The sequence below is a fragment of the Venustampulla echinocandica genome (assembly GCF_003357145.1).
Source record: "Venustampulla echinocandica strain BP 5553 chromosome Unknown scaffold_0, whole genome shotgun sequence".
Classification (NCBI taxonomy): Eukaryota; Fungi; Ascomycota; class Leotiomycetes; order Helotiales; family Pleuroascaceae; genus Venustampulla; species Venustampulla echinocandica.
The window spans coordinates 3,234,736-3,262,149 of NW_022474205.1; the positions used below are offsets into that span (position 1 = coordinate 3,234,736).

The following is a 27,414-nucleotide window of genomic DNA, read 5'->3' on the forward strand; positions in this document are numbered from 1 at the left end:
TAGCTAGCGATTCTAAATCAATTTGCGTCCAATTGCCAAGAACTACTGTGCTCATTTGGCATCTTAAACCCTTATTACCAACCGACCCTTACAATCACGTACTTGAATATATCTATGGTTGTACCTAGGTGGCATTAATAGGCTAGTAAAGTTCAATACTTTCCAGTGTTTCTATTCCAGCACGTCGTGGATTACTATAAAGGACAAAGGAGCCCAATCATGTCAGCAGAATGTACCAACAAACGACGGACATGGATCAACTTATGCAAGTCATCGTAGTCATTTCTGGACATAAATCGGAGAAGGTGTAAGTTGAAGGTTGTTTCCTGCATTCCTTGTACCCTTCTCAAATACACTCATTATTTTGATGAGCAATACTTGCCATCTTCAGGCGATCTTGTCGAACATCGTAACCAAACCTGGACGTTGAGCTTAGTCCACCCGAATTTGACGTATTCTCTCCTCCGTTGCTATTTCCTGAAGCAAAACACACACCGTATGCCAATTAGATAGTTAAATCAAACGGGGGAGTTCCTGGTACCCGAATCACTATAATTTCAAGTACGTACTTCGCAGTACTGTATTTGTAATATTGTATGCATGCTAGCCGACAGGAAAGAGTCATCACATATTAGTTTGGTTGTACTGTGTATCATGCACGAAGTACTTCGTATCTCGTACACTCCGAGAAAGCGAGAACGAACAGGTGTGTATGTAGTAAGTACTCGTATGGAGGAATTCGCGATGCTTTGCTTCGTAGAACTGCTCTAGCAGTGGAGATGATAAGTTCGTAGTATAGTACAAACCCATAATACGGGTTTCCTAAAGTTTTTCCCCAACGAAGTATGGGTGTCCAGGAATAATGGTGCCGATAGACGGAGCATTTCCCGATTGTTGCAAAGTAAAAAGACTGCCGGGAAGGCATTTCGGGGCACGGAGTGTGACGGCGATCCCGAACGCGGAACCCTTCAACCAACCTAATAAATCTTCAACGTTGACTTGTATGCGCGACTCTGTATCTTCGAGTATTGGGATTGACATCGAGCCCGGAGGCAAGACGTGATCAATTGCTATAAATCCCCACTCCACCTTAACATCGCGGCAAGTTCGACGTCTCCTAGTGACTATTTCTCCCCGCGTCCACGGCCTTAACCCCGAAAATACGAATACACCTACACTTCACCACCCATCAGCTCCCCAACTCCAGCAATCCACTCTCATCTCGAACAATGCCTCCTTCAACATCCACCCTCCTCCGCTTCTCGCGCACAGCCCGGCCAGCATTCCGCTCGTCTCAAGCCAACTTCTTCACCTCGCAAGCCTGCCGCACAAGATTCCAATTCCAATCCCAATTCCGCCAGAATGCAGGGAAGAGGTGGCAGAGCACAACAGCAGAGTCTGCGGAAGGCCACAGTTGGTTCAAGCGGATGTGGGATAGCCCGATCGGGCTAAAGACTGTGCATTTTTGGTGAGTTTTCATCTCAGGATGGTGGTGATGTTAGGGGAGCCTAAGGGAAGAGATGATGAATGAATACGCAGAGTGTTGAGGATGGAGGAGTGCAATGGAATATAATAGAAGAGGAGAGGGCACTTAATTAAATAGGGAGTATATGCTAATTGATTGTTTGTGTGCAGGGCCCCCATTATGAAGGTATTTCACACACTCACTCTCCCCGCGTTGAGGATATCTCGACCTGCGAAATGAGTATATCCGCTGCTCGCAATATCCTTCCCACACCCCATCTAGCCAATCCCGCAATATGACGAACGGTATTGTACAACACTAATATTCCCAACAGTGGGCCCTCGTCATAGCTGGTATATCGGACTTCTACCGCCCAGCGGAGAAGCTCTCGCTCACACAAAACGCTGCGCTCACAGCAACGGGCATGATATGGACACGATGGTGTCTAATCATCAAGCCACGAAACGTTCTGTTCGTCACCCCAAAACTCCCTTCTCCCATCCTCCAACCTACTTCAATTATATGCTTACTATCAAATTACGTGCTCCAGCCTCGCTGCGGTAAACTTCTTCCTCGGCATCGTAGGAGTCATCCAAGTCTCCCGCATCCTGGCCTACAATTACAGAGTTAAGGGCGAGGGACCTAAGGTCCAAGCTGAGGCAGCCAAGGAGAGTGTTATTGAGAGCGCGAAGGGCTTGGAGAAGAAGGTCGTTGAGGCTGTGAAGAAGGCTTAGATTCTTTGGTTGGCTTTAAGATGTATTTTGCGGAGGAATAGACCAGCGGTCATAGGAATTAGGGGACGGAGACAGGTCCGGAGGATAACGGACTTAGAGGAAAGGAGCCGTGTAGTAACCATAATATTGCTGTGGGTTTGCGAACAGATCTTGACCTATCCGCAACGTGTCAAAAGCTCGGCAAGAGCATTGAAACAAAAGATTTTATTCTCTGGGAAGACCTACAGTACCATGCATATGGTTATTTGCTTATATGCCGAGTTTAGATTATGCGCTGTGATTGTGCTTTCAAAACTGTTGATTCATTGCCACCAGAATCTAGTATATCTTCTATGATACATAATCCATACCACACTCTCGTCTTAGCCATTAAACACCGAGCAATGCAAAGTATGGAGAAAGCGCCGTAATTTTACCCCTCTTGATGTTCATAATGCAAAGCCATCAACCCAAGTATAGTGCGTAACTGTCATCATGCTGGGTCCAGCCCTTTCATATATTGCGTTACAGCTGCATGCACATCGAAATGATCATGACGTGGAGCAGAAGTTGGGTGCAGAAATATCGTATCATCCAAAATCCAAACAATCCACCTGGCTTTGTATTTCGAGAGGTCATATCCTCGACAGTCGCACAGATGATGGGTCGGGGAGGGATAAGGACGGTTCACATAACGGAACACTCGCCCTCATTCTGCTTGCCCACTTTGGATCTAGAGATGCGTTCACGCGATTTAAGGGCGCCTTGAGCACCACCTCTCTTAAGATCTTCGAGACGCTCGCGAGCTTTGGGGAAATTTTGTGCTAGGAATTGAGTTAGCACGTCGAAATACGTAGAGATTAAAGGCTGAGACGCATTATATCCCAGAGTCGAGACAGGGCAGAGGAGAGAACCAAAAAGGAGAATCATACCAGCAGCCCTCCAATACCACCTTTTAGCATCTTCCAAGTTAGCCGGCGACCCAATCCCCACCTCCGTAAAATAACCCATAGCATATTCCGCCTTCGCCAAACCCGCCATAGCAGCCTTACGGGCCCAAAGATAAGCCTCGGTATCGCTCTGCTGCAGCACACCCTCACTGCCAGTCAAGTACCAACCCGACAGCGCAAGCTCACTTTGATGCTCTTCCTGCGCTGCTGCTCGCGAGTACCACATGATGCTCTGTCTCGCATCAATAGGGCAGTTGAAGAGCCCGTATTCATGAGCACAACCTAATCGGAATTGGGAGAATTTATAACCAAGGTCGGCGGCTTGCTGGAAGAGCTGGAAGGAGTATGCCTCATCGCGGAGGATCGAGCTTTCAGCGCTTTGTGGTTGTTCGAATAATAAACCCAACTCGTGGAGGGCGTGCGGATTCTCCGCGTCTGCCCGCTCAGCTGCTCGCTTTAACCAGCCCACCGCCTCACGTGGGTTCCTAGGCTGGCCTAACAAGCCTTTGAGTAGGATCATACCCACCTTGTACATGGCCGGTGTATCTCCAAGCATAGCAGCGCGCTTATACCATTGTATAGCTTTCAGCGGATCTTTCCTCGTTCCCCCTCCCTCATCATTGCCAAGCTCACAGCAGACCGCCGTTCGGTACGCAGCAGCAGCATGCCCTGCTTTAGCTGCTGATTGATAGAGAGTAAAAGCTTCTTTGTTATCGGCTTCAAGGCCTAATGCACCCCTCCCGTGGCAATCGGCGAGAAAGAACATAGCTTCCACGTTCTGGCCTTGGACAAGTTTTTTGAGGAGCTTGTGTGCGTCCATCACATATTTCTCGCGGGTCTTATTGCGGCTTCGTTGATCAGGAATGCTCTGAACAAGAGTTTCTGACGCTTCAACTAATTTCCGGGCTAGGAGCAGTTGGGTGGCTTGATCGGTAGGATTGGTTTTGGTAATGTTCCTGAGCTGCTCAAGTTCTGCAGCCGTGACTGGCGCCGCTGGTGCAGGCCCTGCTTGTGGAGCCACAGCTTGTTGGGGTGTAGGTTGCGCGGGAATAGGTTGTTGAGGCGCAGGAGATATATTATTGTAATTACGAACGGGTGGAGGCTTGTTGGCGGCGAGATTAGCAACAGAGTTAGGAATTAGGCCAGCACGGACGGGTGGCGGGTGAGAGGGTAGGGCGTCAGAGCCTTGGGGAGAAGGTCGAGGCATTGTATTGGCACGAATTGGCCCGCCATTCTGGGGAGACGGGCCTTTCGGAAGTCCAGCAAGACCGGGCCTTGGTCCACCCGGGAGACCACCTCCATAACCGGGACCTGTCCTTGGGGCAGCAGAAGCACTTCGTGGAGGCGGTTGATACCCATTTTGGGGTGGTTGTTCGTTGTATTGGCCGTATCCTTGTTGTGGTGGATCTTGGTACCCAGGATTCGGTGGTCCATAGCCATTAGCATAGCCTTGCTGGGGCGTTGCATTTGGCAGAGGAGGTGCTGTAGCCATCTCGAACACAGCTGCTTGAGGCTGAGCTCGACCTCGGAAGTCAGGCTGTGACTTGACAGGTTTCAGTTGCTGCGAGTAATTATTCTGGGGGCCTACCGGAGGCTGGATATGTTCATCTATCGAGTTTCCTCTCCTGTAAGGTACAGGTTTCGAAGGCAAAGCATCAAAATTTGGCATCTCAGAGCCAGCCGACAGAGGCCTGCCGTTACGGGAAGCACTACCAGCTGGTGCCTCATCGTAATACGCATCGAAGAAATCATCGATGCTCTCATTTGGTCGATGTCCTGAGTTACCTTGCCCCGAGGGTTGTACCCCGTCGGCTGGGTATGAATCGTGCTGCGGGGGTTGATTCTGATATGCTCTTTGCTGTGGAGGTCGTGCCCCTGTGGCTGTTGATGGTCTTGGTGGTCCCCCACGACCGATAGGGCCATTATAAGGGGCACTTTGGGCTGGACCGCCCACGGGTATGGGATTCGGTGGCTGACGACCCATCGGCACAGGGTTTTCGGTAGGCATTGTCATACTTCTTCCAGGAGGACCAAAATCCTCCCGTGCTTGTGGTGTTGGTCCAGGACCATAGGCCCCTCTATCATTATAGCCAGGCTCTGCGTAGCCGTTGCCTGGAGGGGGAGCATAAGATGGGCCAGGGGGTCCTCGTCGTGGATCTTGGTATCCTGGCTGAGGCGGGCCTTGTTGGGGATAACCTCTAGGTGGCATGCTTCTTTGGCTTTCCGCCGATGACCGACCATAATCGTCAGGCGGTCCTCTCCTTTGGCTCTCGCCACTCGGTCGTCCATAGTCGTTGGGGGGTGCAGGTTTTCTTTGATTGTCCATAGGGCGCCCATAATCATCAGTAGGTACTCCACGTTGCCCATTTTGGTACCGATCTTGGTTACCCTTGTCGGGTTTCGTTCGCGACCGACTTTGTGGATTGGCCCCAACTTCCATGTTAGCCATCTGCTCTATAATTTTCTGTTCTTCGGAGATTGAAGTCTTCTTTTGCCCGCCGGGGAACGTCGGGAATGGATTGTCCCACGCGGCTTGATCCGGCGACATAGGTGGTGTCTTTAAGGGTCTTCGAGGTTGGCCTTTCGCTATAGAGCTATTAGTGCTCGAGTTGGATAATGGAGATGTGAAACTCACGTCCGGGATCTGATCCAGCTGCCCTTTCCAGCGGGCCAGGTCTACCTCCTCTGCCGGCAGGACCACCAGTTGGATAGCCTCTTCCCTGTCCGATATCGAAGCCTCCTCTTCCTCTATCAGCAGGTCTTTGCGGCCCACCATCATATCCCCCTCTTGCTGTATCGGGTGGCGGAGCTCTTGGTCCAGGCGCGCCTCTCGATGCGCCCCTACCAGGACCAGGAACCCCCCCTCCTCTACCATTCCCATAGTATTCCTGGTGCGGGGGATAACTTTGGTTTGCGGGTGGATAGCCATTCCCTCGGCCTCCTCCATTCATATCCTGATATCCTCCATCATATCCTTGGGCATAGCCGTTGTTGTAGTCGTCGTACCCATAACCGTCTTGCGGGTATTGATCATATTGCTGGGGAGGATACTGTTGCGGAGGTGGCGGTTGATTATAGGCCTGCGAAGGCCCTGGAGGCTGGGCTGCTCTTCCGTTGTAGGGCCGCTGTGGTGGTTGGTAATATCCCTGATCATAGGCCATGTTGGTATCTCGAGTTGCTTTCTGATCCGCCGTGCGCTGCTAAACGGCGGATTGCGCTCGCCGTGATGTGCCTACTATTATTCGTAGCAAATTTGCGTGGAATATGCCCCCAAGGTCTACCAAGTGTTCGCCATAAGCATGCGGTGTCCGGCAATATCGTTTGCTTCTGCTGGCTCGCGAGAAGCTGGTTGTGTTGGTACTCAAGTAGGTATGATAAGCTGCGAGAAATAAGGGTCCAGGTGGGGTTTCACAACTCCGTACGGGTAGCGTTCGATCGATCGGGCGCCGATGAATGAATGTTGAATGATCAGCAATAGCAGCTCGGTTTCGCTCGGGGTGTGATGATCGCGGTTTATCCTCTGTGTGTGTTGTGGTTGAGGATCTAGGCTGGAGAGGACTTTGAGGTCGAGGAGTACAGTTCTCGGTCGAGGTGGATGGTGGATGGCGGATGGCGGATGTGGAGTGGCAGTGCGGGAAAGGCGGCTGACGGGTGCCAATATTAATCCCACCACGCACTGTACGAAGGACTCGAGTCTTGAGTAGGTACTTCGTACCCACGTAGTATCCGGCGTTGTGAATAGTAATGGCAGTTCACTCCCGATCAACACCGGTATTACAGTACACCAGCTTGTCTTTGGCTATCCGCATGAACTCGCCATAACAAAGGAGCATTAACTTTCATTTTCTAGACTGGATGAACCTGGTTCGCCGGCCTCATCGGGTCGTCTCACATTTGCCGGGGCGCTGCATCGTTGCAAGTACTGGAGCTTAATGCCAGGAACATCTCCATCGCCATTGGATCAGGAAATGGACCGTTTGGACATCTGCCTCGAGAGCCTAGCCAAGGGCAACAGCTGCTGCTACGCACCAGGACGTTTGCCACCTGGCACCATAAAACATACCTTATGGAAGGGCGCCGCACATCAAACACCAAGAGTCTGTGGTCCAAGGCACCGGGCCTGTATGGCCTGTTGGCCTCCTTGTCCTCTCCCTATATGGAGATATCCCGCCAGCGAGGGATCCAACGAGTCACGACTCAACGAGAAAGGCTGCACGGTGTCTTAATGCCATAACTAGGTACCTAGGTATAGCCGTTCTGCAACTCTCATCGCGGGAACATCGGACGGCATCCAGAATTCCGGACGAAATTGGACTCTTGGGCCTTTGCAAAACATCTGAGAGTAAGGTGGTAATGAGAATCAGGATGTTTTCACTTTGGACTTTCTGTAGTAATACTCCGCAAGGTAGTATCGTAGTTCACAAGTGAAACATGTCGGCTCAGGTTGCCAAGTCCCCGTACGCCACACCAAACGACCAAACGTTCCGCTGCACCGCCACAGCTGCGCCATTGGCCCTATGGCCAATCAGAAAATATATCATCATAAGCAGCCAAACGACGGTCACCAGGACTACCGTATTGATTCCGAACCAGCTGAAAGGGCATGATATCCATCCCGATCCTCTGGAGATATCCTTGTTATTAGACCCGTCACCTGGTGCTACACTGCCCCCTACTCACAATGCCTCCCAAACCAACGAATTGGGCCATGTACGGCAAGATGCTAGTTGCGTGAGTCCCGCTCCCCTGCTGCTCCCCTCCGCATCCAACGAAGCTTGATACTGATACCGAGCCCTATAGTGGTGCCGTATGCTGCATCGGTGGCCCAGCACTTGTTATCTACGTCTCGCCTACCGAGGAAGAGCTCTTCCAAAAATACAGCCCTGAAATCCAGAAGCGGAGTCTGGAGAATCGGTTTGAGAGACAGCAGGAGTTCGATAACTTTGTCACAAAGTTGAAGGAGTATTCGAAATCTGATAAGCCAAGTATGCCTGATTCTTGATTATGGATTTCCTGACAGCTGAACGCATGCTGACTGATGATTTGTGTTGCGTAGTTTGGGAAGTGGCGGCTCAGGACGAAAAGGCCCAGAGGAAAGCGAAAATTGCGGAGCAGGCTAAGTTGGTTGAGGAGATACGGAAGAAGAAGGAGGAGATGCAGAAATCGGGAGAGACACCTGTGACTGGGGGAAGCTTATGATTGTGTGGACATATATGGATGTACAATGTGGCGTTGGGGATTGGGCATTTGGGCTTGGGAATACGATTGGAAAATGGGTGTAAGAACAACACAACCTTCAACTCCGCCTATGAATCTTCGGATCAAATATAGTTATACCCTTCTCGAAGTACGTGGTTTAATTATGGCACTAATTACTACACCCTCCAATTCATCAATTCGCCCGTTTGATCGGGATAGCTTCAGTCTGTGAACAGTTTGATAACTAACTAGTTGCCTTCCCGCTAACTTTGGCTATGACCGAGTATTGATTCATTTTTCGCCCGTGTTGACTGGAATTGCTCCTTTGACGCTGACCTCAATTCACCAGTCTCGGCTGCCATGCATCGTAGATTGCCTAATATAGTTCCTCCCTGGATACTTTCAGGAGCAAGCCCTACCAGGATGCGTGTTCGAGGTTTAATTCCCCCTAATATGTTCGAGTATCTCGGGGAAGCAGAGAATAAAATGGGCTATGCAATAAAGCACAAAAGTCCAAGCGCATGCCAATACGTCTGCATGCGGAGACGGCATCACCTTCGCCTCCTAGACTTCTCCAAGAGCTTCGTCATCGCTAGTCTTCCTAGCACTTAACCTCGATTCGTTCTATGCTTCGGCTCTGACAGCGAAAAGAGGACTACATGATGTGCGTGCTCATCCTCCTTTGCTCCGCTCTGCGGTTCACTTATTTGCTTTGCGGCATTGTTGCTTCCCTTCGATTCCACCGATGCCGCCTTCCCAGTTCCTCCCGCCAGCGTCGATTTACCATCGTCGGCTTGAGGATCAACAGGCTCCATGCTTTCAGCCTCACTATAATCCCACATCAACTTTAGTTCTCCTCTTACCACAGCAGTGGCCCATAATGCCCCTAGGACACCTGGGACGAGGTAAAGTAGTGCTGGCTGGGCGTGACCGTACACATTGAGGACAATGAGCGTGACTACCATGCCGATGATGTAGCCAACGACACTGGCATTGAAGTAAATTTTAGGGAAGCGGGCGCCATCTGCTGCCGTAGTTGTTGCTGATTTAGATGATCGGGTCCAATAACGCTCACCCCACAAGCTAGAAGCCTCGATATAGGGCGACTTTATGGTTTGTGGCGAAGTGTTCGATGAGCGCTGTTTACGAAGGTAGTGTAGGTATAGATCAAAGCGTAACGCAAGCGCCATCATGATTCCTGGTAAGACAACATCTCCAAGTCCCAGCATACCGCCCCGTTTGGGACCAGGGAAGACCAGTTTGATGGGTACATCGAGCGAAGTAGCTACTGTTACCATAAGAGGTGTATAGAAGACCATTGTGATATCATAGATAAATAGTCCAGCTAGGACTAGAGAGCCTGTCCAGAAGGTTGTGGGGGTCATCAGCTGTAGAGTTCCATAACAGAAACCGAAGCCAATGAGATTCGTCAGCCACCAAGCCTTGCCAAATGTGTTGTAGAGAATAATCGTTGCGACGCCAATGAGAAGGCCAACGACGTCGTTGAGTTGCACTTTGCGTTTGAGGGAGAATGCTCCGTGAAGATAGCCACGGAATATCCAGCGATTCTTAAGGAGGGCCCGTAGGGTCCAGAGCTTGCGGGTGGTGGGAACCGAAAACTTGATATTGGATAGGAGCCCGGGAAATGGATTTGTCTTCCCCTCTAAGAACCTACGATGCTCTTGAACTCCCGTCTCCCTGACTTCTACCGTTATTTGCTGGGAGAGTACGGGGTCGATGTAGTATGTCTCGTCGCCAGATGACCAAACCGAAGGGAAGATGAAGGTCGTGAGCACGTTGAGGCCATCTCCAGCTAGCTTGCCAACGCCAAAAATTCCTAAACCAGAGAAATACCATGTGAGTATTTTGTTGAGAAGGGCGGGATCCTTTAGCCACTTGATGATGAAATACAGAATTGCCAAGGTGATTCCAGCCAGTACTGGGAACATGATAGCGTCCGAGGGCGTCAAGCCTTCAACAACAGACTCTGTTGGGATCTCGTCATCCTCTTCGTCAGCATTTTCCAACTTCTTTTGGGCTTCGGCTGAAGCAGGACGGCGTAAAGATCCATGTGAACCGATGTAAATGGGAAAGAGAGCCGCGAGGATGAGATGAAGGTACATTTGTACCATCTCCCTCTCTTCATATGCCCTGTAGCCCCATTTTCCGATATACTGCAAGACCGGGCTATCGCCATCGAAGAAGGCCCAAAGACTTTCCATCGCGAATTAAGCTGTAGATAATAGGGCGGATGGAGTGTATCAGGCGCGGGTTATGAGGGCAAGGACGTCGATGTCGGTTCCAGTTCCACAATGAGGACAGGTTGCGAGCTTGCTTCAAGGTCGATATGATTTCATCAGGTGCCTGTCAAGCTTGACCCATTACAACATACGGGCTTCTGGCATGAGCCGTTGGATGGTTATTGTGTAGGAGCAAAAGCATTGGCTGTTGTGAAGATGTCAGGATACATGTAAGAGTGACGAGGCAGCGAATTTTGGAAAGTGCGTCTCAGCCTTGCACAACCCTTGTTGCCTTGTCATGAAAGAAAATTGACACCATCAACAAACAAATAACGGTACAACTTAGCAAGTCCACAACTTATATTTTTGAGCCTAAATATTTCTACTGCCTGCGCTGGCTCAGTGTCAATATCCAAAGTTCTATCCATCATTCTTTGAGCCTATCGGGCAAAGGCGAACTTCCACAATGACGACAAATATCGCGTTAGAGACCACAATGGCACGTTCCCACTCCATGACGACCACTAGCTTTACTAATTATTTCAAGGGAACCATTGTTGTTGAGTTATATCATGATCATGCCCCAAAAGTACGAGATTCCCTCCATGCTTTTCTCCACCAGCTAGCTAATCTCCATGTCTGTCAGACTTGCACCAACTTCTCCACCCTAGTATCTAGGGGATATTACGATAACATCATATTCCACCGCATAATCCCGAGTTTTATGCTGCAAACTGGGGACCCAACAGGTACCGGACGAGGTGGGACCTCGATTTATGGCGAGAAATTCGAAGACGAAATCCACGCTGGATTAAAGCATACAGGCGCGGGAATATTGAGTATGGCGAATAGCGGCCCAAACACGAATGGAAGTCAATTCTTCATAACTCTAGCTCCAACACCATGGTTGGACGGAAAGCATACCATTTTCGGGAGAGTTACCAATGGACTTGGCGTCGTAAACCGTATGGGGCTTGTAAGGACGGGACAGGATGACCGACCAGCTGAAGAAGTGAAGATTCTAAAGGCGCGTGTTCTGGAAGGAGAAGAAGTTTGATTCCGGCTATAATATAGTGGAAATAAGGCGGGGTCATCATCTAGCATGGCATGGTAGAGCGTTTCTGCAGTTCTCAGCAAGCCATAGTATCGGGGGCCTACGGCTCCTCTCGAGTTTCGACCGGCCATCGTCTGACCTTTACAAGACAGGTGCCGATAGCTGGGGAGATGGATATTGGAGACTAGTGAAAACTGAGCGCAGTTATCCCAAGTTATTCCGATGTATGGCAGGACATTATTGGGAAAGCTCGATCTAGGTTATTATTTGGCTGCGATTGCTGGAGCCCTCGCCCGACCCCCAAATTCTGTCGTCCAGAGGCAGCCTCGCGATTTGTCTTTAGACAGCCATTGGCATTGACCATGTTCAAATTCAAGACAGGCATTAGTCTCTTCCGACGGCCATTTGGTGCTAAATTGGGCGTGAGTTGCCGCATCTAATATAAATCTGTCTCAATTAACAGTAACATGTGTTTTACGTTCTCTCGTCTTAGTTTCCACCACTAAATCCAAGGTGCAAAGCGGAACCTCCTCATGAAGAGTTTACTGCCTACACATCACCACTACGAAGAAAAGGGTTTATATATACTTTTCCTTTACTAACCCACTATTTATAGCAACAGCAATTTCGCTTCCTGCCGTTTCTATATTAGTAAAGAATATAACCTAGGTTATCCACCATAAGTTTCGAGTGTCTAAGCAGACATTGCTGAAATGGGTTTGCACGGATTGCCAGGTTTACCGATTTCTTGCGTTTCAACAGAAACCTACCTTAGTCTAGTCGTATCAAAACCAAATTGGACGATGCTGGTATTCTCGGATAGACTTCAGAGATTGTTTCCAGATTGCGAATTCTTCAACATATCAACTCGTACACTGAGCGAAACTAGCCTCTTTAATACTATACTCTCGGGCCCGTTAAAGGCCGAAAATCCTGAATTCCCATCCTTCACCGATAACGACCCGCTACTGTTCCAGCAAGCTGATCAAATATCCTTATACAAGTGTGCTTCTGCTTTCTGGAGTTCGACCGAGGGTCATTATTATGCTCTTTACATTATGCCGTTAAAGGGGGGAGGAAGGGGGGTTGTTCTATAGGATCCCATGCCTGAAGGATTGGCTTGAAGGGCAGAAATATCTACAAATCTACAAGTGATCAATACCACATACTCCATGTTTGGCAGAGCAGCGCTTTGGGCTATCAAATATAGGTGACACAGGAGCATCGAATGGGCAACCAGAGTTTCAGCCTAGACCATATATAGGCAGCATGTATGCCTGCCCGGGATGACAACGAAACCGTGTTCCAAGGCATTAAGACGCCCAACTTGCGTGATGAGGCGAGATACCTGCAGATCAACTATGCCTGCCTCGAACGGGATACTTATTCGCTATCATCGGTATAGGACGATACAGGTAGCAACCGTTTATCAGCAATTACCCGTCCTAAAATTGCAAGAAAAATTAATCTAAAAAGTGCGGGCAACAGACAAGTTAAGAAAAAGAGGTGTATTGCAAGCAGGGCAGAACTTTCAGCACAACGGAAAGGTAAATATTAAAAACATCGAACCATTCAATTTCCCCGACATTAGCAAAAGGAAGAACCGGACTCATCCATAGATTCTGTCTATCATACGCCCGTTTTAACATATCATTCACCTCATACCTCCTCACAGCCACTCTCCATCTGAACCCCAACTACCGATTCATTTCTTGAATCACCTCTAAAATGACACCATGATCCTCATGCTGCTTCAACCCACTAACAACCACAACGGCAACAACACCCTCGACATTCTCCACTCGAATCGGCACCCCGCCCCCATGAATAGCATATTCCCCAGCACTATTTCCTAGACCATACTTCTCCCGAAACAGGGTTTCGTCCCCCTTAAACTTGCAATGCATATACCAGGTACTGACCCCCCATCGCAGCACCGTCTTCCTCTTTCTTGCAACCCAGACATCATTATCGGGCATAACTCCTGAATTTGTGCACGCATGGAAAAGCGGCTGATTTTGATTTGCGAGGGAGATGTTGATTACGACCGGTGTCGGGATGGAGACCAATCGGTTTCTGAGCGCACAGCCGAGTTTCCAGGCATCATCCACTGTAAAGCGCTTGAAGATGATAGAAGCATCGGTGCGTGAGATTGTCTCGAGCTTTTACACAGAAAACAGTCAGCGTCCGGGACCTTTTGAAAGATATAAATGCCTACATCTGTTGGCGGATGCTCAATCGGCCGTGGTACCGCTTGGCTAGTCATCTTCTCTGACGATGTAAGGGAGAAATGTTCTGAAACAGCTCTCGATTTCTGATCTACAAACTGAGCTTGTTCGGCCTGTACTCAAGGGGACGGATGCTTTTGGTACTATATCTTGATAAACTTCTCGTTTCGCCGTTTTAAATTTAACTTTTCTTCTAATTAGTAATATGATTCTCGTTCTCTGATCGGAGCTCTTCCCTGTACTAATATTGACGTTCCCAGCTAGTGCCGGACCTTATCTACGTCATGGATCTATATGGCCGTCCCCACCCACTCCACTATCTGCGGACTTGAAGATCATCGTTTTCCATTAGCGGTGTTAACACTTTTCCATCAGGGGTTTAATTAGGGCAGTTTCTGAACTATTTTGGTACAGTATCTCCTAATGTCGTACTTTCACTGGTTCGACTCACCGGGCCATCAATTCCACGAATGATTATTACGGTATTGGGCATGGCTTTAAGACTTGCCTTCTGCCTATATCGAATACAATCAAAGTTTGGATCGTCTCAAGTTGAAAATTTGTAGCCTGAATCGAAATGGTTCTGATGAAGGCTTTGGTCAACGGTAGCTTTTACCGTGCCAATTGAAGTGAGGAATTCGGAAGGCCTGGATGAACTAGCCCCAAAGATACTAAAGCGGCATAAATTGATTAGAGAATTTAGGGCATTGTGATGATACGTACTATTATTCATCATATTATGCTGAGAGAGGAGTACCGCGCGTGATGTTATATTTCTAATATCTAATTAGGGTTGTAAGAGCCATATATTTTGCTTGTCTAAATTTGGATTGGTGTTTTATATTCCGTTGTTATGTTTGCCTTCCTGAAGCGCTTTCATAATGGAAAAGCAGCACTTTCTTAGGCTCTAGGCAAGTTGAACTGAGTTGAGTGTAAACTTAGGAAATTTCACAGTTTGACTTCTAGAGCCTCGTCGCCGCACTTCGTCTTAGAATTCTGTGTGAAGAGAATTTCCACTCTACCGTAGATATTGCGCCTGACGCCAGAATATCATTTTCTCAGGCTGTTTATTCCTCTATTAGCGTATCGATGACCTGCAAAGGGGGGCCATTGAGTACGGTGCATTCTGCTGTTGCTAAGAGGCCCTAGTTCTCTCTAACTAACCACATATTTACCAAGGACTAACCGGGACTCCTGCATGCTTGAAATTTCCCCCTGACTGAAGTTCAAATGTGGTGATTCACGGGCATCATGTCTTTTCATCCCTCACGAGCTCCAGTTGAACACCATTCTCATTACTAAGATTCAAGCCAAAATGTTCCGTCCACGGGCGAGGATCACAATTCTTGATTGCGGAGAAAGTTTGAAGAATACGTACTGCCACGTATGAAGCCTCCATTAACGCGTATTGTTCTAGAGGTTCCATCAGTATGTTCACCTTAAGTACACCACTGTCTGCTAAACTTACGACCGGGGCATGCTCGTGGACCAATGTTAAATGGGAGGTACCCCAAGAGAGATTCCGCGGTCAGATGCTCCCATCTGTCTGGTCGAAAGTCGTGCGCATCATCACCAAAAGTCTGGAAGCTGCGGTGAATGGCCCATGATGAGAAGATAACTCTTTGACCCTTCTTTACTAGAACGGCTGAGTTCCCATCAGGCCCACCGCCTGTGGGCAGCCAGGTGTCCTTGTTTGCGGTTCGTGCATTGAATGGGACAGGGGGGTATACTCGCAAAGCTGCTTAGAGAAAAGGCATCAGTAACCTATAGGCATAGTAGAACTTGGGTGTGGACTTGCATTCGTTAAACACGCATCTCAAGTAGCTGAGACTTTTGAGTTGTTCAAAAGCAGGTGGTTCGGTACCAACGGCATCGAGGACACTTTGGCGAAGTTTTTGGAAAACTTTGTCATTTCGGCCTAGGAGGAAGAAGGCAGTCGAAAGCAAACTGGCCACTGAGTCTATTCCCGCAACCAAAATGGTTGTGGCCCCGTCTCTCAAGTCTATCACATTTGTTGAGTTTTCTGTAAGGCCTTCCAAAAGACTATATCCTTGGGGCTTTCGTTCTTCGCCATCCTTCTCGGGCGGTTGTTGCAATTTGCGTAGTTCTATTGCGGTCGCTATGCGCTTCTCGGCAAATCGATGACAACTTTGCAGCTGGTATAAAGTTCTTTCTTGCTTAAGAACGCCGCAGCGGGGCCCAAGAATCCGTCGCGTGCCATGACCCTCTTCACTGTCAATAAAGAACTGACAAAATGGTTCTTCTCCTCAGTCTGCGTAGGGCTCTGTGAATCAACAGAGTCCCAAATAGCAAACTCAGTCGTGATATCCAGAATGAGATTGAGAAATAATGTTTGCAAATCAAATGATTGACCAACGGGAATACAACTAAGGATCAATTTGACATGCTTCTCTTCCATTTTGAGATCGACGATAGAACGTGTATTTGAGAATTGGCCCCGATATAAATTTCTCGCAATTCTCCATTGCTGTCCATCAACTGCAAAAATACCACGCTCGGTAATCGGCCGGAAGAGGTGGGCGCGAACTTCCGAGCTGTCATAATCAACGAACCGTTGTACAAGGATGTGCTTGATGTTTCGAGGGCTGCAAGTGAAGAAGACTCGTTGGGCGGCAATCCTCGATGCGTATGTTTCCCCATATTTCTCGAAAGCGTCAATGGTATTTTGGAGAGTTGACTTATTTAATAGGTGCCATGTAGATGAAATAATTTTATTGATTCCGAAAAGGTCATAAGGATTTTCACTGGGTGCGGGCTTGCATCCGTGTTGCTTTGCGAAGTCCTGGAGGACACGGTACCGTTTCCGTTCCTGCACGCCGAGGGTGAGCACTACAATGGCCACCACTCCGATCAGAATGGCCAACATCGCGAATGAAGACCTTGGCTAGGAAATTCCGTTGTTGAGCCTATTGTTCCAAGTGGCGTGTCCTCGGGATTGAAGTGAGTTACGATGATGCGAAGTGCAGGAATTCGAATACTTACCGAGAAGTGATATCAATGTCCAAGGAAGCCCACTAGTGCAACAAAAGTCCGTTGATGGGCTTTAAACGGATAATACAGTCGTACCAGTTCTCAAACGATCTATACGGATACGGAACAACATTCAATAGGTTTGATAATCCACCAAACCAAAGGAGTGGGGTCAATAAGGCCGTGTTGCAAACTTCTCATGATGCAAGGTGTCAAGTGTAACGGAATGAGATGCTGGAGATGGCATGACCCAAGCCAGATTAGGTGCAGCTTGAGCCTCTTACTGCTGGGAAATAGTGCGTTGAGGATGAGCGATACCGATACCGAATGTGGTGATATTTCTGCCAAGACGGTGCGACGTAATGGCGGAGACATGGAGTAGTAGGATCAAATACCGACCGTATGGACGAAATAATATGCCACGAGCTTGGGTTACTAGCCCCTGTGGGGGGTCATCAATATCGTGGCTACATACCGAGCTATGCCAAGCTTGGTCCTCCAGCTGAAACGGATGGGTGATATGGGAATCTCACTGGGCGATAGCGAGGGATTCGGAGGGAGAGTGGGAAGAGAGCAGCGAGTGCAGCAGTACTCCGTACTACGTGGTACATAATACGAAGTGAACTGAATTCGGGGTTGATCCTTGAATTGGTGCTATGGGTGATGAAATAGTGATTGATAGCATAGTGGGATAGCGGACGTTGGTCAGAAGCATTTCTGAATGAGATAGTGAAAGTCACGGTGACCCGATTCTCCAGGGAATAACCAGCGCTCAGCTACTCACAAGTCAGCCTTATTCTTACTCTTGTGCTTACTACATTACTGCAGAGCTTACCCCTTCATGTGATAAACTGCCAGCTCTTGCACCGACAACCACTTCTTCAGTTGACTCTCGGCTGCTGCGGGCCTTTACCTTCTGGAATCTTGGGTGCTGGATGCTAGATGTTGCACATTGATTCTGAGTTTCTTAGCTGATGCAGTAAGAACAGCCTTAGGTTTCTCTAGATTGTTGGATGTTAAGAGGTAGTACGAGGTCCGAAGTAGGATATAGGTTGTCCCACTGTGCCTTCCTCGCTTAAGATACTAAATAAAGCTAGCGTGATCTATTCTGTACAATACAGGTGCGCCCAAAAGTCCTAAAATTAGATCTTGAATTACCCGTTCTGGTTTAGATGAGCCATTTAGAGTACCAGTGCTTCGACTCACCAACGACCTGGAGACAACTCTACCTGGACTTCAAGTACTCCTTCTCCTAATCAACCATCAGTCATTAGCCCTTAGCCAGCATACATACAGCGCTCCTGGTTACCTTTCAGCCGTCAGGGTTGCAGGCGCGGACTGCTCACTTTGCACTAGTCAATGTCCCAGTTGATAAAATGCTCATCGCAGGATTCGCAGGTATGTTGGTCTCACTCGACGACCTCAGATTGGCACCACATACATGCTCTATCTGGCTTTCAGGAACATGGCAAGTTGGCTAGAAACAGCCCGGCCAGCAGTAGTACGCACCTAGGTATGCATGTGTGGCTTGCTGACACGACAACCTATCATACATCTTGCGCTGATCGCATCTCGGCGCCAACCAGGCCGGGAAGTGACCCAGTGGGAACCTTTGAACTTTTGAACTTCTCCTGGACGATAGAAGTATGTCAACAATCCGAAGTTGCATCCTTTGCTCCACAGGATGTTGATACGTCCTACCATCCATGGCCGAACCCCTGCCGCCAGCCTTCGATCATAGCATGGCCACGCTCGTTGAGTAACAGTAGCACTAAGTAACAGTAGCACTACGATCATTCTTCTGTAGAGCATGTAGCTGGTGCCACTGCATCACACAATATACCCTGCGTGTCTCCCTCTCTTCGTTCTCGTTCTGGCTGCTTATCTGCTACTACACCTTTTGGATAAGGTATCAACAGCGCGCACAGAAACATTCACCAATGATAGCAACCGCTAGTGGCGGATAGTAAGTGTCACTCTAGCGCTCTTAGTTTGGCATAATTCTCACTTTAGTGATCGTAGGGACTTGGTCCCGTTAAACAATGGGATGTCTACGATTGGTGGCATAGGCCCTTGGGGAAGTTGCTGTTTAGATAGGGTTGACCACGTTTGCAGGGAAAACTGAAAGCGAACAAAATCTGTATGGTACTCTTGCTACTATGTTTATAGATCCTCCAGCTCCTAGGAACATCTTGCCAGACTCCGCCAAGCGGCATGCAATAGCTGCAACACGTATATCTAATCCATCCAAAAGTTGTCGATCCTTGACTAGCCATGGGCTCGGGGTATGCAAAGCAGGACCCGACCACTCGTTCCGCAACTACATGGGATAGCTAGTGCTGAACTCATCTCTCCTATATACGAGCCATCCTCCATATCTCAATTTAATCCCTAAAACTAGCTCGCTGACTTGGCATCTTGACATCCTGAGATCTAATACCTTGATCTGAAGTGTACAAATATATCTCTCAGGCGCGTGCTAGTCACTTGCAACTTCATGTCTCCCAAACTTAGCGGAATATGCACTTAGATGCAAAGTTTTGTTTATGAGGTTCATGATTAGAGCCTTCTCGCGGATAATTGCTTACTTTAATAGCTCCGACAACTGTTCAACTGAGATTCACGATGAGCCCCTATTTAGATATATATAGCGAGAAGCCCACTGTCGATGTCCCTTCCAAAATTAGTGTCCTTTTAGATGGTTCCGACATACCAAGCAAGCGAAACTTCATCCTCAGGCGAGTCGTTATCAGCTGCCGAACTGGGGGAACCTCTAATCTCTGAAGCGATTAAATCGCTCTCGCGCGCCTCAACCTATGGCATCGACCGGATAAACCCAGATGGGCACTGGATGGGAGAACTTCTGTCTAGTACTACCATCACATCTGAGCATGTGTTCTTTCGGCAGACGTTGGGATTGGACCTTTTAGAGGATGGCGATGCATTCCGTACTTATCTCCTTGGTCAACAGAATCTCGATGGGTCATGGAGTATTGCTCCAGATTATCCGGGAGATGTCTCGACATCATCAGAGGCTTACCTTGCTTTGAAAATACTTGGAGTTGCCCAATCCAGTCCAGAGATGTGTGGAGCACGGAAATGGATATTGAAAGCTGGAGGTGTCGCCAAGGTCCCATTGACAAGGCACTATACAAACTTGGGGGGCTGAAATACAATCCTCTTCGCCCATACTCAAGGAAAGTGGCTGTTAGCTGGATTATTGAGCGGCAAGAAAAAGAAGGAGATTGGGCAGGAATTATACCACCTATGCATCAAGGCATTCAAGCATTGACACTTGAAGGGTACAAGGTGACGGACCCAGTGGTCCAGGCAGGAATTACAGCGATTGAGCGGTTTGCATGGCAGGATGTAAATGGGAAAAGGATTCAAGCTTGTTTGTCACCAGTTTGGGATACTGTGTTTATGATCAGAGCTCTTTGTGGTGCTGGTCCAGAGTCTGTAATTGACCACAACGATAGAAGGATTCGACAAGCAGTTAAATGGACGAAAGAGCAACAAATCCTTGGCCCAGGAGGTGACTGGCGTATATACCAGCCCGACCTGGCACCAGGTGGCTTTGCCTTTGAATATAACAACACATGGTATCCAGATGTGGACGACACTGCTGTTGCTATCCTCGCATTCCTCGACCAAAACCCGCAAGCCGTCGAGACAGCATCTGTAGCCACTGCCGCAAATTGGATCCTCGGGATGCAAAATAGCGACGGCGGCTGGGCAGCCTTCGATTATGACAACGATAAACTCTTCCTCAACCGCATTCCCTTCAGCGACATGGGTGCACTCTGTGATCCTTCAACCGCCGATGTCACAGGCCGCATCCTTGAAGCCTTCGGCCTGATGATCCGCTGCTCGAAGACTGAACATATTGCTCCTAACCTACTAGAAGCAATTACTACTATCTCTGATAAAGGGATCACTTTCCTGGCCAAGACACAAGAAGCAGACGGCTCGTGGTATGGACGCTGGGGCTCAAACTATATCTACGGTACAAGCAACGCCCTCTGCGGCCTCACGTATTTCCATGATAAAAGTTGTCTTGTGCGGGATCTCATGCGACCTGCAATCGCCTGGCTTAAGAGAGTCCAGAATGAAGACGGAGGTTTCGGCGAAGAGCTCATCACGTATAAGACACCCTCGCCTGCGTTACGGGGCGTGGGTGAAAGCACTGCGTCTCAGACTGCTTGGGGTCTCATGGGTCTACTAACTGTTGTGGGACCTAATGATAGGTATGCTAAGAGTGCGGTAGGCTACCTAGTAAATACCCAAGTTGAGATTAGTGGAGGCGGCAGGAGTTGGCCGGAGAGGAAATACACCGGAACGGGATTCCCCGGACATTTTTATCTGGGCTACAGTCTTTATCGGCATTGTTTTCCTATGATAGCGTTGGGGAGGTGGATTAAAATTGTTAAGGGTGCGAAAGAGAAGAGTGCGAGAGGGGGGTTTGAGACGAGGTGGAGTGGGCAGTGAGGATGCTGTGAGATGTATGGTCGAGGCTGCTTGGAGAGCAGCTATGTTCTGATGGGTTTATTCGGAGATGAAAACCGTGACTAGGAGGCACATCAAAGACGCAGCCCTGTACTGGGGAACCAGCTTGACTTGGTTGAGGTGATGGGTGGTTAGCATGGGAATGGACTCGAAGTAAAACCAACAATCCAACGTCAACGTCGCAATCCCAACTCCTCGTCACCTCTCTCGACATCGACAACTCCTCGATACCATTTATACTACCGCGGTACAAATGAATTGTTGTATTAGCAACTCAAAATGGCCATCCAGCTTGGTTTACCGGTCGATATACTCGCCAAACTTTTGACATTCGTCGTGGATGAACAATATAAACCTTACCAACTGATGCATTTTGTGGGTTGTGGGTTGTGTATCAACTTTGTGATGGCAAGGATACATACGATGAAGTTTAACGAGCTCCTCAAAGTATTGACAAATTTGAGGGCAATCTGGGACAAAACCGATTTGCAGCCTCAATTTCTCGCGAAGTCCACCCTATGAGTGGTTTGGAACCAGTCAAGTTAGACGATCAACAACTTACGATAAAGAGAGTACAGTACATAAGTATATGGTCCTTGATTATGTGGAGAATATAGCCATCCCCTGCCTATTTCTTGGGGTGGGTTGCAATCCAACAGACATCAGAGTCAAGATATCTTCGTTATTAAGTTTAGAGACTATACACTCTAATAGGAAGCAGAGGTTGTGTTAGGGGGTCATCGGCAAAAGGTGAAAGGGGTTGAAGGTCGGCGGGGCAGTATAATTGGGCCCGGCTATAGCCGCACCGGGTTACAGCTCGTCATACGACTATCTCGGGTAGACATGTGACTGCCTAATACCTTGACTCAGACTGGATAGGGGTATTTGTTGGGATAAAGGGCATGCTCAGTTCTGAGAGATGATCATATTGTTTAAAGCATAATGAAAAGAGCCACAACCTTATAGACATTACCTATACTTGTAGAGCAACAGTTATCGACTTCCTAGGTACGAAGTAATGGGTCAAGAGCTAAGGTAGCTGTGCGGGCGATTATCGAATTTTGGGCAGAAAAGGGCGGTGACAGAGCTTATTAGCCTAGCATTTTCGCCATAGATGGCGAGATTGCCGACTTCTCTCCGATCTTGTCAATAAACTCCTCCCTCATGCCATTATGCTTCGTAAACATAAACTTTACCTTCGTGTGCTATACTTAACACAATTGTTCAAGATGCGGTGACCCATATAAATATCCTCAGGTATCCATCACCCACCAGCCCTGCTTAAATCCCACATCTAACCTCTCGGTGCAGAATATTTCCACTTCATAGAACATCCCCCACCATGGACCCCGCTATCGCGGTTGAACTCTCAAAGTTCCCAGATAACGACAGCGTCCCCTTTCGCGCTGTCACAAAACATTTCCATTCAACATGGGCGCACACCTTCCACAGCATCCCGGAGCTCTATATCCAGCCTAAGACACTCCCCGAGATCGAAAAAGTCGTCACCCTCGCGCGCCGCTGTAGACGGCGCATTACGACCGTAGGATGTGGGCACTCTCCCTCTTCTATAACCAGCACATCATCATGGATGGTCAATCTAGATCACTATAATCAGATCCTCGAAGTTGATAAGGAGAGTGGGCTAGTCAGGATGCAGAGTGGTATTCGGCTGTACCAGCTGAGTGAAGAGCTGGATAGGGTTGGCCTCGCGATGCCGAATCTAGGAAGTATCAATGATCAGAGTATTGCGGGGGCTATCAGCACCGGCACACACGGTAGCACGCTTCGTCATGGGATTCTCTCTGCTAGTGTGTTGAGTCTTAAAATTACCCTTGCGAATGGGAAAACGGAGACCTGTGGGAAGGGAGAAAACGAAGAGTTGTTCCGGGCCGCGTTGATTAGTCTCGGTGCTTTGGGGGTCCTGAGTGAAATTACCTTCCAAGCTGTGCCTGCGTTTACGCTATCCTGGAGTCAGGTCGTGAATTCGGATCGACTTATGTTTGATGCGTGGAACAAGCAACTCTGGACACAGAGCGAGTTTGTCCGCGTGTGGTGGTTTCCATATACAAAACGTGCGGTTGTATGGGCTGCAGACAAAACTGAACAGAAGCCGCAACCTCCGCCAAAAAGTTACTACGACGCATGGCTAGGATATCACGTCTACCACAATCTCCTATACCTAGCGCAATTTGTGCCCCGGACCCTACCTTGGATAGAGTGGTTCGTGTTCGGCATGCAATACGGCTTCGCGAACGGCTCCCGCACCACTGCCATCCAACCTTCTCGGGAGGCTCTCCTAATGAACTGCCTCTACAAGCAGTTTGTCAATGAGTGGGCGCTCCCATTGGGCAAAGGACCCGAAGCCCTCCGCCGTCTCAGCTCTTGGCTCAACCATTCTACTCCTGAGGATCCCGACTATGTCCCTCACGACATCCCCTTCAGCGCCGACGGCTTATACGTACACGCCCCTGTCGAAGTCCGCGTCACCGACTCCTCCACCACTACTCCCCGCCCACATCTCGATTTCACCTGCCCTGATGAGCCAACGTTATATCTTAACGCCACGTTGTATAGACCATATAACATGGATCCACCTTGTCGCGCACGATACTACCAGGGCTTCGAATTCCTAATGAAGGAACTAGGCGGGAAGCCGCACTGGGCGAAGAACTTCGACGTCTATGGCAAAGAGATTGAGGATATGTATAGGGAGGACTTGGGGGAGTGGAGAAAGCTTAGGGATGAGGTTGACCCTGAGGGGATGTTTGTCGGTGAGTGGCATAGGCAAATTATCATGGGAGATGGTAAAAGGTTACCGCTTGAGGAGGTAGAGGTTATGAGAGAGAGGGCCAGGGGTGGTGGTGTTTTAGTTAAGGGGGTTGTTGGCGCAGCGGTTGAGTGGGAGGGGGAACTAAGTACTACTATTAGTGAGGATAGTTTTGAACATTTGAGGGAGAGTGAAATAACGGTTAAGGGCTAAGATAGCTTATATCTATGCATGTCTTGTTTACCTCCCTGTAGAGGGCGCCGAATGGTATCATCGAATGGAGATGGCATAGGGATTAGGGCGGCAGCATTTAACCATGTGGCACGCCAAGACATACTTAATGGATGTTGACGTGGTATTTCCTAGCCCTATAGCCCCATTATTTCTTTAAAACATAGGTATTTTGTAATGTTTATATATGCATTATACCTAGCCGAGCTCCAACCATCTCGTCCCGTAGAAATCATCTCGAGTCATAAATCTATTCGTGTTGCTCGCTGTCTCTCACTATACACTGCCGTTAGTTCTAAGTTCTCTGCTTCTCTATTTCATCCCCAGCCTTCTCCGCATCCATCCTCCCATCTTCCTTCCCCGCCCCGGCTGCACTATCCACAACATCAACCATAAATGCCCCTCCAAGGAGTATAGCTGGCTCCTCCACATTCTTATGCTCATAACTCAGTGTTCCCACGCCTCCTGCTTCTAGTAAGAATGTCGGGCCATCCGCCAACGTCTTACCGACCCAGCGCATAGCGAATGCGCGTAGAATGTGGCCGTGAGCTACGATGAGGACGTCGGATTGTGGCGAGGAGTTGGCGAGGGCTGGAGCGTGGATTTTGGTGCGGATAGCGGAGATGAGGTTGTCGAGGCGAGCTGTGACTTCTTCGGGAGATCTGGTGTGTTTGTTAGTGACAGTTTGCGATATAACAGCGCTATAAACCCGAATGGCAGAAAACGTATTAATAATTATAACAAGACAAAAGGCAACATACTCTCCACCAGGGCACCCTTCACTCCAAATGTCCCACTTCCCGTCCGGCCCTCCAAGGCCCTGTTTCTTTCTCAACTCCCTTATCTCGGCACTAGTAATCCCTTCGTAATCCCCGTAATCCCATTCCCGTATGTCCTCTGTGATTGCGACAGGCGCTTCGGTGCGGATGTCTGAATCGGGGTAAGCGCGTCGTTCTTCCCATGGTAGCTTGTCGCGGCACCCAACGGAGAGGAGCTCGAGGGTACGCTGGGCGCGTTTGCGGGGGGATACATAGCTATGTTGACAAGTTGTTAGTTTCTTAGGGTGATATAGGAGATAGATTGGACTAGTGGTGGGAATTTGAGGTGTTCTAAGCGGGAGGTAACAGTGGTATATGAATAAGTAGAAGGGAGACGGTAGACTAACATATAAGCTAGCTTCTTCGGGACAATCAATCTGTCGTCGCCGATGAGCGCTCGTCCTGTGGCACGTATACGCTTCTCTCCATTCCCAGTAAGTGGTAATTCCGTGGTGCCTGTGTGCCGGCCGTTGAGTGACCATTCTGTTTCGCCATGCCGGATGATGAAGACGCGCGGGGTAGCCATTGGAGTTTTTATTCAATTTGGAAGGATGAGGCAGTTCGTTGGTATGCGATAGCTTGTTGATTATATAAATAGAGCTATAGGATGGGTATCATAAGGGACTGTGAGCGCTCGGGTTTATATTGAACGACAGTTTGGGTGCCTAACCGTCCGTGGAATCTGCCTAAGCAATTGGCGGTTCGAGAAACGAAGGGACCGGGAGAGGAAGACGAATATGAATAACCTGTATCTCCTAGATAAAACTGTTGAGACAGAGATTCGGGCAATAAAAGAAAACACCTAGCAGGAATGGAGAATAGATACAGCGGCTGTATTGACACCCCACCTCTAGATTCACTGACGTAGAGGTGCTTACTCCGTGCTAGGGTACTCACAGGTGGCATTTTTAGGCGCCGCCAACATCAATCCACTCTAACTCTCGCTCTGGCTGAGAAAAGTAGACGCGAAGGGCAAATTGATAGATCGCAAAACACAAGAGGGCAACGACAGAAGGGGTGGTTTGAAAAATGATAGAATAGCGACACCAATCAAAGATACCCGGTGGGTGTGCCAATAACACTCCTCTTGATACCGCTATCAGAAGTACGTCACCGACCGCCCGGGGTGTATGTATTAGAGATGGCTTATTTAAGCGGATGGGATAATATGACACCTCTATCGTTATCCTGACGAACTAGCAGACTATGGGCAAGGTTGGGGCTTTGAGCTAACTTAATATTACAAAATAAGTATCATCGCCCATTTCAGCAATGGGAGAGGAGATTCCATTCCCAGTGGTCAATACGATGGCTTGAGCTCCACTGTCACACATCTGCTCCTTAGTGTTGTATTAGAAGATCCCAGTTCCCAAAACCAAAAAAATTCGACCATGTCTGCGCAACAACAAAAAATCCGCCGTATGGTCGTGACAGGCGCTGTTGCTTCTGTTACCGCAATGGGGGTATGGTATGGCGCAGGATTGAAGATGCGGAATGAAGCTAAACAGGTGCATCCTTTGTCCATTCTCCTCTTCGAATCCCCGTTGCTGACACGATATGTATAGGTGGCACAAAAACGACGCGAAACCCCACCCGAGGAGAAGATAGCAATATTGGAGGAGCAGAGGGGTGAGCTGGTGGCCAAGAGGATGGCCTTGGAGCGGAAGTTGAACCAGCTGGATATGAGACTGAATGGGGCCACGAGGGAGGAGAGTATGGCTGGCCAAGAGCGGAAAAGATGAGAACAATGGCCGAGCTAGGTATACTACTCCTGTATGGCTTATGGAGGGAAACTAGGGGTGGGGATACGTATCGTAGGAGATCCGAACTTGGACGATATCAATACGACAAACCGGGTTCGATCGAGACCATCCAAGGCATGGAATGGCATCTCCTCGAAGGTACCTTATAGGTACAAACTAGTCGTTGGCGTTACCAAATATTCGGATAATTCAGCCGGCCCACGAGCTTTGTCCTTCTCGGCTGGGAGTTACATGTCGCCGGTATCAGTAGGCGATTCAAGGAAGACGTTTACAGAGTTGACGACGGAGTTAGGAACAAGGTCTGATGTAGGCAGAGATTCACGATGGACCATCACAGCGCCAGCGGAGGATGCTTGAGAGACACCAGAGCTAGTGTGTGAATATATTTGGGCCACGTGCGCTAAATAACAAGGAACTTCAAATTGACCCCATTTATGAGTGACTTCTACCACGCAGGATCAATAGAAGAATCCATCTACACTTTCC

At 48.7% G+C, this 27,414-nt stretch overlaps 11 protein-coding genes across 11 annotated transcripts; 6 read left to right on the plus strand and 5 right to left on the minus strand.

The window, feature by feature from the left end:
* Nucleotides 1–1,229: 1,229 nt before the first annotated feature.
* BP5553_01002 (Mitochondrial pyruvate carrier) lies at nt 1,230–2,199 on the plus strand (the record flags this gene model as incomplete). Its single annotated transcript, XM_032009625.1, has 4 exons — nt 1,230–1,468; nt 1,636–1,651; nt 1,800–1,936; nt 2,016–2,199. 4 exons carry the CDS (start codon nt 1,230–1,232, stop codon nt 2,197–2,199), a joined length of 576 nt encoding a protein of 191 aa, XP_031873679.1.
* A 666-nt stretch (nt 2,200–2,865) lies between these two features.
* BP5553_01003 (uncharacterized protein) lies at nt 2,866–6,289 on the minus strand (the record flags this gene model as incomplete). Its single annotated transcript, XM_032009626.1, has 2 exons — nt 2,866–5,714; nt 5,764–6,289. The coding sequence occupies 2 exons, from the start codon at nt 6,287–6,289 to the stop codon at nt 2,866–2,868; spliced, it is 3,375 nt and encodes a 1,124-aa protein (XP_031873680.1).
* Nucleotides 6,290–7,559: 1,270 nt separating this feature from the next.
* On the plus strand, nt 7,560–8,327 carry BP5553_01004 (uncharacterized protein; the record flags this gene model as incomplete). The annotated part of the gene is made up of 3 exons (XM_032009627.1): nt 7,560–7,859; nt 7,921–8,113; nt 8,185–8,327. The coding sequence occupies 3 exons, from the start codon at nt 7,560–7,562 to the stop codon at nt 8,325–8,327; spliced, it is 636 nt and encodes a 211-aa protein (XP_031873681.1).
* Nucleotides 8,328–8,935: 608 nt separating this feature from the next.
* On the minus strand, nt 8,936–10,549 carry BP5553_01005 (Uncharacterized protein; the record flags this gene model as incomplete). Its single annotated transcript, XM_032009628.1, has 1 exon — nt 8,936–10,549. The coding sequence occupies one exon, from the start codon at nt 10,547–10,549 to the stop codon at nt 8,936–8,938; it is 1,614 nt and encodes a 537-aa protein (XP_031873682.1).
* Nucleotides 10,550–11,033: 484 nt separating this feature from the next.
* Nucleotides 11,034–11,624, plus strand: BP5553_01006 (Peptidyl-prolyl cis-trans isomerase; the record flags this gene model as incomplete). The annotated part of the gene is made up of 2 exons (XM_032009629.1): nt 11,034–11,156; nt 11,214–11,624. 2 exons carry the CDS (start codon nt 11,034–11,036, stop codon nt 11,622–11,624), a joined length of 534 nt encoding a protein of 177 aa, XP_031873683.1.
* Nucleotides 11,625–13,318: 1,694 nt separating this feature from the next.
* On the minus strand, nt 13,319–13,887 carry BP5553_01007 (uncharacterized protein; the record flags this gene model as incomplete). The annotated part of the gene is made up of 2 exons (XM_032009630.1): nt 13,319–13,783; nt 13,840–13,887. The coding sequence occupies 2 exons, from the start codon at nt 13,885–13,887 to the stop codon at nt 13,319–13,321; spliced, it is 513 nt and encodes a 170-aa protein (XP_031873684.1).
* Nucleotides 13,888–15,098: 1,211 nt separating this feature from the next.
* On the minus strand, nt 15,099–16,736 carry BP5553_01008 (uncharacterized protein; the record flags this gene model as incomplete). Its single annotated transcript, XM_032009631.1, has 4 exons — nt 15,099–15,262; nt 15,318–15,587; nt 15,681–15,997; nt 16,036–16,736. The coding sequence occupies 4 exons, from the start codon at nt 16,734–16,736 to the stop codon at nt 15,099–15,101; spliced, it is 1,452 nt and encodes a 483-aa protein (XP_031873685.1).
* Nucleotides 16,737–19,538: 2,802 nt separating this feature from the next.
* BP5553_01009 (Terpene cyclase family member) lies at nt 19,539–21,328 on the plus strand (the record flags this gene model as incomplete). Its single annotated transcript, XM_032009632.1, has 2 exons — nt 19,539–19,914; nt 19,971–21,328. The coding sequence occupies 2 exons, from the start codon at nt 19,539–19,541 to the stop codon at nt 21,326–21,328; spliced, it is 1,734 nt and encodes a 577-aa protein (XP_031873686.1).
* A 1,360-nt stretch (nt 21,329–22,688) lies between these two features.
* BP5553_01010 (Sugar 1,4-lactone oxidase) lies at nt 22,689–24,329 on the plus strand (the record flags this gene model as incomplete). Its single annotated transcript, XM_032009633.1, has 1 exon — nt 22,689–24,329. The coding sequence occupies one exon, from the start codon at nt 22,689–22,691 to the stop codon at nt 24,327–24,329; it is 1,641 nt and encodes a 546-aa protein (XP_031873687.1).
* Nucleotides 24,330–24,642: 313 nt separating this feature from the next.
* On the minus strand, nt 24,643–25,691 carry BP5553_01011 (Phosphoglycerate mutase-like protein; the record flags this gene model as incomplete). The annotated part of the gene is made up of 3 exons (XM_032009634.1): nt 24,643–25,009; nt 25,109–25,381; nt 25,513–25,691. 3 exons carry the CDS (start codon nt 25,689–25,691, stop codon nt 24,643–24,645), a joined length of 819 nt encoding a protein of 272 aa, XP_031873688.1.
* Nucleotides 25,692–26,556: 865 nt separating this feature from the next.
* Nucleotides 26,557–26,907, plus strand: BP5553_01012 (Uncharacterized protein; the record flags this gene model as incomplete). Its single annotated transcript, XM_032009635.1, has 2 exons — nt 26,557–26,673; nt 26,731–26,907. The coding sequence occupies 2 exons, from the start codon at nt 26,557–26,559 to the stop codon at nt 26,905–26,907; spliced, it is 294 nt and encodes a 97-aa protein (XP_031873689.1).
* Nucleotides 26,908–27,414: the final 507 nt, after the last annotated feature.